At 39.2% G+C, this 9,978-nt stretch overlaps 2 protein-coding genes across 2 annotated transcripts; one reads left to right on the top strand and one right to left on the bottom strand.

Annotated features, from left to right (window-relative positions):
- Window positions 1–963: 963 nt before the first annotated feature.
- chrna10a (cholinergic receptor, nicotinic, alpha 10a) lies at window positions 964–5,870 on the bottom strand. Its single transcript, XM_032502788.1, has 5 exons — window positions 5,701–5,870; window positions 4,524–4,669; window positions 4,200–4,354; window positions 3,196–3,728; window positions 964–2,450 (listed from the first exon to the last, which is right to left on the bottom strand). The coding sequence occupies exons 1-5, from the start codon at window positions 5,759–5,761 to the stop codon at window positions 1,750–1,752; spliced, it is 1,596 nt and encodes a 531-aa protein (XP_032358679.1). The 5' UTR covers window positions 5,762–5,870; the 3' UTR covers window positions 964–1,749.
- Window positions 5,871–6,296: 426 nt separating this feature from the next.
- Window positions 6,297–9,145, top strand: pgap2 (post-GPI attachment to proteins 2). The gene is made up of 6 exons (XM_032502934.1): window positions 6,297–6,590; window positions 6,836–7,009; window positions 7,094–7,343; window positions 7,681–7,787; window positions 7,877–7,985; window positions 8,168–9,145. The coding sequence occupies exons 2-6, from the start codon at window positions 6,842–6,844 to the stop codon at window positions 8,296–8,298; spliced, it is 765 nt and encodes a 254-aa protein (XP_032358825.1). The 5' UTR covers window positions 6,297–6,590; window positions 6,836–6,841; the 3' UTR covers window positions 8,299–9,145.
- Window positions 9,146–9,978: the final 833 nt, after the last annotated feature.

Raw genomic sequence — 9,978 nt, forward strand, 5'->3', positions numbered from 1 at the left:
CAGTACACATTTCTCAATTCATTTTTTTCCAAATCAAAACTGATTCAAAACACAGTTCTGCTGTTTAAGCATTCTATTTTCCGTTGGGTTCAGATTAAAGATTCATATCCAGTTCTGCATTAAAGACCATGGATAATACACATCAAAAGCCAAGCAAATAGTGGTGATCTGGGGGATTTAACAGATAATCCATGTGAGCTACACTGAGACATAGCCTGATTGTATCTCTTAATGACTCTTCTGTAAAGTTAGGCAAGTCTCTCTCTTTTACTGATTCATGTCATGAAAGTAAATTTTGTATATTTTTCCCCAATGAGGGACTGTATTTTAGGGATTTCTTCTTCTATCTCCTCCTTCAGTCTATTGCAGTCTAATACACTACATGTTGAAAATATTAATGCATTGAGATTATGTTAACGTATTTTTTAATGCATTCATTTTTAAATTTTAATTAAATTGTATTACTAAAATAAACCCAGGTGTTGATGCCCCCGACTTCATCAGAGCATCGTTCTCCATTGTACCACTTTTGTACTGTATCAGTAAAAAAAAAATGTATCCCTTGACTTAACTTATTTTTTCACATAAAGAAATAAGTGCACAGAAACTAATCAACTAAACCATTTCATTTATTTAAAATAAAAGCACAAAATTGTGGAAATACCATCAGTAGAAAATTGTATTGATTTGCTAACAGATTTCCATTTCTTGGCTGAGCTTAGTAACTTTCACACAGGATGCGGACAAAAGTTGGGGAATGCAAGTTGTCAACAACATAACCCATAAACAAGACGTTTATCAAATATCTAATTCTACTTATAATCAGGATTGCGGTAGGGTGGGTGATGACATGGCCTCCAGAACAGACCATTTCTAAGACGTTAAAGGAGAATTCCGGTCAATTTCAATACGTAGCTCTGTTGGTTGTAAATTTGGAGTGCTGTCAGTAGAGAGAAATATAAAAACAATCGGCGCTGTCTACACTGAGTTATCCTCCTGCTAAATTATACACCCAACAGGGTTAAACAGGGCAAGTTTTATGCTCGAAATGTCATTAAAAGTGCCTACCTATGTGCAGTGATTCCTTCCAAGAGAACACAGAGAATTTGACTGCTGTAGATGTGACAGAAAGGCATAAAAGTTGTGTTAATGCAGCCAGTGCACATACCTCTGTTTAATTCCTGTTTTCCTGTGAAGTCCACACCAGTCGAAACACGCCTTTCTGTCCCATCTACTGCAGTCAAATTTGCTGGGTTTACTCGGATGGAATAACTGCACATGGGTAGGCACTTGTAATGACATTTAGAGCATGTTTAGAGGCTAAAACACGTTTAAAACTTGCCTTGTTTAAGCCTGTTGGGTTAACTCTAGCAGGAAGATAACACGGTGCAGACAGCACTGATTGTTTTCATTTTTCTCTCTACTGACAGCACTCCACATTTATGAACAACAGAGCTACGTATTGAAATTCTCCTTTAAGAAAAAATGCAATCTGTTATTTTTTTGTGGGTTGCCCCCTCCCCATCTTTCCTCTCTGTTTTTTTTTGGTCCTGGGACGCATTCCTATGTCCCATTGCATTGCTTGTTAATTGTGTAACAAAAATTTGATCACAAAAAAGTGCAATCTCAATGTTATTCAAATTATTGGATTAAGTGTAGTACTTACTGAATCATGTACTACCTGTAATTTTCTCTGTGTTTTGTACACCAATTAACACTGTCCTTAAGACCAACTACTCAGATGTGCAGTTAGATGGCTTTGCCCATGATGAGAAGGCTCATTAAAAACACCATTATGAAAAATACCCACATGAAGAAGCGATCTAAAACTTTGGCTACTTTCTTCCATTCCCCAGTCCTTTTCTGCGTTGCCCTCTGATCTCTGTAACAGTTGGCAATGTACTCAATGTTAAGCAGCAGCTGCTTCTCATTGCTTTGGCTGTTGCAGGAAACATCTCTGTCTTTTCTCTCTCCATCACTCACACCTCCCTTCCTGCATCTCCCCTGACCCCCCAAATCTCCACAATCCATGCTCATGAAAATGCCATTCTTCCAAGCACTGTAGTTGTTGGTGGGGTTCTTCCCAATTGAGCCTATCGGGCTCATCATCTGATCCATGTCTTCTATCTCCTCTGCAGTCATGGAGCCCATTGTCTCTTGTCCTCTCTCCATTTTGAAGACACAGTCCTCTCTGCCTTGTCCTGCTTGACCATTCATGGTGCAGTTGACGTTCTTTACAAAAGGAGGCTCCTGTTTCTCCAGCTGTGGTGACAAGCAGTTCTCCCCAACTTCATAAACAAAGCACATTCTGGCCAGATGCTGCAGAATGACTTTCTTGGCCCATTTGGGAACAGGCTTGGCATCGGGGCCGCAGTGGTGTATGTTCATGATGAAGATGGTCAGGGCGGTGGAGGCAGTGATCATGGTCATCGTTGCAATGTAATACTTTCCTGTGAAAGAAAATAAGGAAATCAACATAAAGTTTTAGAGCCTTTTCACACCTACTTAGTTTGGTCTGCATTTTCAGGCTTTTCAGTTTGACCTAAATGAAAATTACAGGTGTGAAATCTCACCCAGACCGCAGTCCGGACCAAAGAGTTTAAATTTGCTTGGACAAAAAAAGTCCAGAATAAACTGAGCCATGGTTTGGTTTGTTTTTATATCAAAACCATGTTTTGGATGGTTTGGTGTTCCAGCATAAACAACCGAGAGAAGATGATGTAGCAGATTGCTTGCAGTTCTTCCTTTCCTGCCAGCAGCGATAAAGTGGTTGACCAACCACATTCATTTGGCAAACTTTAACTACTCTTGAGTATAGTTGGTGCTGTAGGTAGTAATGCCTTCATAATAACAATATAGTGGCAACTATATATGCATCGTTTCATTCATTCTTGTCAAGGCCAAAGAGTATTGTCTACCCGCCAAATGGTTTTGACAACTTGCTGACGTCAGACGCACGTCTGTTTACAAACAAATCCATGTCAAGTATATGAAGACGCAGCCCACATAGATGACGACAGGATGCAAATATGTCATGTAAAGTTCTTCAGTTCGCTCGCATACTTGCAATATAAAACCAAACCAAATCTAGCCAAAACATAAACTTTGGTTCGGACCTCAATGCAGACTTTCAGGTGTAAAAGGGCCCTCAATCATAACACGTTTGGATTTGACCCCCTAATTTACTGCTCTTACCAATAAGAGGCACATTCTCAGAGGGTGGCATGATCTCAGCAACCAACAGCTGAAAGACAGTGAGTGCCAGCATCACGGTAACACCCAAAGACACCTTCTCTCCAGAGTCAGCAGGCAGGTAGAAGCCCAGTGGTGCCAGGAAAGAGATCATCACACATGGTATGAGCAAGTTGAAGACGTAAAAGGAAGCTTTTCTCTTTAGTTTCAGTGTGTAGGTCACGTCAGGGTAAGGGTCTGCACAGCAGCCATACAGAATAATGTTCTTCTTAGCCGGCATTCCCATCACCTCCCACTCCACATTTTCCACCAGGTCAGCCAGGTCAGCGCTCTCCATGGCGTTCAGGATGTCTAGCTGGTTACCGTTGTAGGTCCAGGAGCCGTATGTAAACCTGCACTGCTGAGCATCGAAGGGGAAGAAGGACACATCCACTTTGCAGGAGCTCTTGGTGATAGCAGGGGAATCCCACATTATCTGGCCATCATGCCGGATCACCACATTGGTGTCCATGGAGCCAGTGAAATGGTCATCAGCACTGAAGAATAAATAGAACTTAGAAACTGAGTTTAATAATAACAGCAAATAGATATGTTGGATACCTTTAAAATATAATTGAAGTGTTGCTTTAATGTCCTTACAAACAAACTCGATCAGGATGTAAAGGCACAAGTGCACCAACTGAGGGAAGAGTCAACACATTTAAGAGAGTTGTACTCATCCCTCAGTGTTGTGTCTGCATTTTATACTTTTTTCAATACGTTACAATTTATCACCATGTGGATAGTGTTCCTTCCTCCTTGCTCTTTGTCATGAATGTGGTGCCTCCAATTGTAATTGTAAAGTTGCAATGTATAATACTGTTTTTCTTGTCATTACTTTAGTATAAAAAACAGACAAAGGGTCTGGACACTCCTATAAATAATGGCTTCAAGGAATGTTCAGCTTGTGTCTTTTACACTGACCAACAGGAGCCACACTGATTAACCCAATACCAGTCGGGACCTACTTGTTATATAGGACTATATCAGGTCTCCATACATAACTACTAGGTATACGAATGGTATCGAGTCCATCGTAATCATCTTTATTCCATTTGAGGTATGCATCAACCCACACTTGTCGTATCCATAAATACGCAGTCAAAATTTGGTTTCGCTCATCCTGTAAAACATTGAAAGTTGTTAAAAATGATTGACAACCACAGGAGACATTTGGGAGGTAAAACAGAAATATGCTTAAATGTAAAAATGGCATTATTGTGTGGGTAGCTGCACAGATTCACTTAACACATACAATGTGGTGGTGACTTGTGTGCACTGTGGTGTTTTACCATGTCGATAATTTGTGACAGTGTAACCTGCAGGGTCACATTCAGTATGGTGTTGGTGTCCTCCACAGGCCTCAGGGCACTAGTGTAGTTAGTGACTAAATCATTCAGGAGCTTCTGAGCGTATTTCCCCTGAGCACACCAACAGGCTAAGACAAGGAGAGAAACAATTCACACTCATATCACCCTCATGCACCTGCTTTATTGTGCAAAATTAAGTAATTTCTCTAAAGGACAATCTGATGTGATCATGTTTGATGTTGGAATTATTAGGATGGTGACATTCAATTCAAATACATGCAGTGGAGGCTGAGGTGGTAAGATGTGAGTAGAAAATGTGAATTCATGACAGATGGTGATAGGGGAAAATGAGGGATGTCAAGATAGTTTGCCCTACTATAAAGCTCTAGATAGGGATCAGGCAAATCTGGCATAAAGCACTAGCAGTGTTTCTGTGTTCAGACTGTTAATGTGGAGTTTAGCATGTGTTGATTGAACACTATGAAAAACAACATATGAGTATCAAAATGAGCTTAAAAGGGAGATTAAATCAAAACAGTAATGTGAAAAATGATTCAGCAGGAGCATAGTATATGCCATCTTTTAGACAATAATTTTTCATGGGTATATTTCATGCCACTTCATTAATAATTCCAAGTTACAAAGAACTCTATGAGATGTTAGATTAGTTTTAAAATGGAAACAGCTCATTTTCTACAGTGGATGGATGGAACAATGGATTTTTGCTGGCCAGATGTTAACTCTGAAAGTTTCAGAGTTAACATCTGGCCAACAAACTGAAACGCTGTTTTAATAAAGCCCCTAAGCTAAATACAAAGAAGGCCTATGAAGGATTATGATGATGGCAAATCCCTGAGCAAATGGCTCCAAATTTATGGATTCTTGGTGACAGCTTGCGTGGAAAAGAAGTGGAAATCTGAGAGGAAATGGATGATCCACAAAATATTAAAATGACACTGACAATTAAAATAATTAATAATGTATTTAATCCAAACATTTCTTTATATTTTGTCTTTATCTTTGCTGGCAGAGCGTTTTCTCATTGAAATTAACTGCAATAAACTGCAGTTAAAATAAAAAAAATTTTTAAAAAAAGATTAAAAACACTGTGTTTTAGATCACATGAGGTAAACTAAAAAACAAATGAATGGAAACTTACTTTGCAAAATACTGACACACAGAAGGATGCGAAATAAAGTTTGGATTCTCCATCGTTTCATCTTGCTGAAACAAATTATCTCGATCCAAAGACCATATGAGCTGCTGTGTGCCTCACACGTTTCATTTACCAAAAACGAAAAGGAAATCAGACTGAGAGCGAATGCTGCTGTTTGTGAACTGCACGAGACCACCAAATATGCCACGGACTATTCTGGAGAAGTGAAGAGAAGAGAGGCGGGGCAGCACCACATGTCAACCACATACAGCCCATCGGACTAGTTGCACACACGCACAGTACAATATGTCTCTGATACATGTCTCTGATATGTTTTACAGTGTAAAAGCATGTCTCTGATTAGTTTTACAGTGTAAAAACAATCGCTCCTGTGGTCTTTGACAGCACCACGGAGAGCTCCCATCATCGTCCCCCACTAACAATTAAGCCATATTTTATTTGCTTCTTTTTAAACAGCCGGTTTTAACATTGTTAAGAGACAGATTGTATACCCTACATTATTTAACATGTATGTGATATTTGTGTCTTTTTTTAATAGGCTGCGCAGCCTCAGCAGTCTCCTCCGCTCACGTTCTCTTCCGGGTGCTGATGTTTTTTTCACGCACAGTATTTCCCTCCTGCTTTCTGTCGCCCCAGAAGAGGGATGCTCCATTCCTTCAAATGAAATGTAGTGGATGCAAAATTGTCAAGAGGAATGTAAGATGGCTGGATGAGCCGCAGCCCTTTTCTAAAGGCATTGCACCCTACCGGGAACATTCTGCTCCACCCTGCTGCCTGATATCATGAATGTTATTGTTATAGCGTCGTTATTGACAAGCCAAGGGCGTTGAGTTTGTGGTGCCAGTTATTAGGAAACAGTAAACCAAGTGGAGGTGGGTTGATTTTGCTTTTCAGACTTTAGATGTTCAGTAAATGCATGTATATGTAACAAACTATGGTATCAAAAGGTCCTAGAGCCTAATAATTGAGTGAATATTGACAGCATATAACTGCATGCATTTGTACTAATTTCCATAAATATCCTTATGTGTAGCCTCATGTATTGTATAATGTATTAATGCCACATGCATTTGACTTTGCATGATGTTTTTTTAAATCATGTGTTTTCACTGTTCAGGCCAAGATGCTACAAGGCTCAAGTATCTTGGGGCATGAGCGGCCCCTGGTTATCAGAGTATCATTCCCCGCCTGTGTTGTGGCCACTGTGTGCCTACCACTGCTTGGCCTAATAACTTGTGTCTTCATATCCTCCATTTTTCATTATGAGGACTCTACTAGTACACATTGCCAGGTAATTATTTTTTTTTTTTTTGCAAACTGAACCAACCATGTTTTTCTTTTGATGATGTACTAAATCATTATTGTGTGTTTCCAGGTCCCTAATTACCTGCCATCTATCAGTGCCTCAATAAGCCTAAGTCCTGAGTGCCACATATGGCGTTTCTGTATCGGGCTGCACTCGGCACCAAGGATCCTGGTGGCATTTACCTACTTCAGATTTTACAAAACACGTTTTTCCTCGAGGTGCCCTGAGAGTTCACTCTGTTGCTTCAACTTGGCCTTTTCTGTTTGTGAAAACCTCGGCCTCTTGCTCCTCACATACGTATCCTCCAGTGAAACATACTGTGAGTAATCCATAGTTTTTATTGGAGAGGTTTTATTCAAACCTGTGTTCTCCCTTTGAAAAACGGCACGGTGTGAAGCTTTGATTTACCCCCTAAATTAACAGAGATCATGACTGATTTTTGTGAAATGTTGGTGCATTAAAATTAGTATTAAAATAGGGAAATCAATGACTTGTATTTTCAATTGTTTGAAGTATGATACAGAGTGGCCACTGTGAAAGGCCGGTTATTGCATTGAATCAAGCTTGAACTTTTTTTGGGGAAATTTATTATTACAATTACTGTGCTTTACTTTATACTAAATGTATCCCTCTCTTTGTATATTATTGCTCCTTAGTTGTACATAAGGAAGGTTTTGTGCTCTTCATAGTCAGTTCCCTTATCCACATGCTGATAACCTGCCGTTTATGGAAGACTATTAAGAAGTATTCATTAAGCCCTGAGGTAAGGACTGCCAAAACACTTCCGACTGAGTCCATCATTTCAATTGCAGCATTTCATTTATATTCACTATTCTTTTTTCTCCCTTAAAGGATGCCAAGTCTCACCATTGGAAAGTACGCTTCTTACTTCTCAACATATCCTTCTGTGCTTTTGCCGTGTTCTTTTATTGGAAACACAACATGTACTGTGAATCAGGGAGTAAGTATTAAATGCGTTTGATCATTGCAATCTAATCTTTGAGGGCCAATAACAGTGCTTCATGGAGAATGACACTACATTCAAAAACATGTCAGTCATGTGGACAGTAATGTAAAACTGTAGCTACAAAATGCTGACCAAAACATATGTCTATCATATATCACTGTGTCTTCTTTTCACAGGTTACACATTATTTGCCCTGTTTGAGTATCTAGTGGTCTTCTCCAACATGGCCTTCCATCTCACAGCAGTGTGGGACTTTAAGAGCCGGGAGGTCATGGTCATCTCGTCCTCCGAAGATAAAGACTTCTGACTAGAAACTCCAGGACTAAGTGCTAAATGTACAACCACTCAAACCCCTGATGTTAACAGCCTTGATCCTGCACAAGGGGAAGAGTGGGGTGAAGGCCTTTTCCATATTTCCATGAAGACAACTCTGAAGTCTGTAGAGGGTGTAGATGTCTGACAAGTCTGAACAAAAGATATGCACATACGCTATTGTATGGTCAATTCAGTGAGCTGTAAGTGCATTTTTGTGCCTCGTCTCATTCATCGATGCTTTAAACACATACAGTAAACTATTTTATGTAATGTAAAATTTCAACTTTCGTACATTGCACAAAAATAATGTGTGGTCGTATTGTATTTGCAAAAGTAAAGTGACAGTCCTTCAAATAGCGTTAGCCTGTATTTTAAAAATACAAAAGGGGTATATTGTTATAAATTTAGGGAATAAAATAGTGGAAAGCAGGGTGTTCATGTGGTCTTTCCTTTGAGCATTCACAACTTTGATACTTTCAACACAGAAACAATAGCTTGTGACACAGTGAAGCTATTTCACACCATTCCCAAAAAAGGGCCACTCTACCATCACTCTCCAGATGCAGTGTTAAGACATCTGTTCTTAAAAGACTTTGTCATTAGCCACACTTATATTTATTTTTTAAATTTTCATTTTCATTTGTATTTCAACAATATCTACGCTTTTAACAACTGTTTGATTGGCAGCTGTTGTATGCACCAGTTCTCAAATGGGAATACTCTGTAATACATGTGACCTCAATGCCCATTGTTAATCTGCTGCAGGATCACGCATCGCTTACCTAACTGACCCAAAAGTTAATGCTGCTGGATAAAAACCTAGTGGCCATATACAAAGGCATACCACTTTCATGTTTTTTTTTTTAGTAGTTCTAACAGCACTTAAGCACCTTATGTTATTTTATGCACCGTGATGCATTATCTCCATCTTTATAAAATATGAAGGTAAGTGTACTTTAAATATAATGTTTTTGATATACACTACCGGTCAAAAGTTTGGGGTCACTTAGAAATTTCCATTGCACTCCATTATAGACAGAATACCAGCTGAGGTCAGTTGCATTGTTTTTTTTAACCTGGTCAGCAGTTTTCAAATTACATTATGTGCTTACATAATTGCAAAAGGATTCTCCAGTGTTTTCTCAGTTAGTTTTTTAAAATGATATCAGATTAGTAAACAGAATGTGCCTCTGGAACATTGGATGAATGGTTGCTGATAATGGGCAATGTAGATATTACATTAAAGATCAGCCATCCACTCAGATCAGCTGGTATTATGTCTACAATGGAGAGGCATGGAAATTTGTAAGTGACCCCAAACTTTTGACCGGTAGTGTAAGTGTGTGCTATACACCATAACACATTTTCAAAGCTCTGAAGCTTCCTTTTAAATCTGATCATGATGATGCAGGTACTGGCCAACCATGAGTAAGAAGTTTCATTTGGGCTGCAAGACCTTGAATCGTATTCATTTACAACAACAGAACCCAGAAAACAGTATTGTTACTTACTATTGTCCCACTTGTAGATTACATTACCCTAACCCATTTGTAATTTGTTTAAGTCAGTTAGGCTAATTTTTGGAAATGTCCTCCAACATACAGTAGAGAATGATATAAAGGCAGACATGTTGGGTTGGTAAAGTGTGACGGTGAGCCCACACTTGTGCTTT

Source organism: Etheostoma spectabile, chromosome 3 (genome assembly GCF_008692095.1).
Source record: "Etheostoma spectabile isolate EspeVRDwgs_2016 chromosome 3, UIUC_Espe_1.0, whole genome shotgun sequence".
NCBI lineage: Eukaryota > Metazoa > Chordata > Actinopteri > Perciformes > Percidae > Etheostoma > Etheostoma spectabile.

Excerpts from the sequence above, each read along its gene's own strand:
- chrna10a (XM_032502788.1), bottom strand. The coding sequence starts at position 5,761 with ATGAAACGATGGAGAATCCAAACTTTATTTCGCATCCTTCTGTGTGTC. Across the intron at positions 4,670-5,700 it reads GTGTGTCAGTATTTTGCAAA|CCTGTTGGTGTGCTCAGGGG; the intron begins GTAAGTTTCCAT and ends TCCTTGTCTTAG. Across the intron at positions 2,451-3,195 it reads TGAGAATGTGCCTCTTATTG|GAAAGTATTACATTGCAACG; the intron begins GTAAGAGCAGTA and ends TTTCTTTCACAG.
- pgap2 (XM_032502934.1), top strand. The coding sequence starts at position 6,842 with ATGCTACAAGGCTCAAGTATCTTGGGGCATGAGCGGCCCCTGGTTATC. Across the intron at positions 7,010-7,093 it reads CTACTAGTACACATTGCCAG|GTCCCTAATTACCTGCCATC; the intron begins GTAATTATTTTT and ends GTGTGTTTCCAG. Across the intron at positions 7,788-7,876 it reads AGTATTCATTAAGCCCTGAG|GATGCCAAGTCTCACCATTG; the intron begins GTAAGGACTGCC and ends TCTCCCTTAAAG.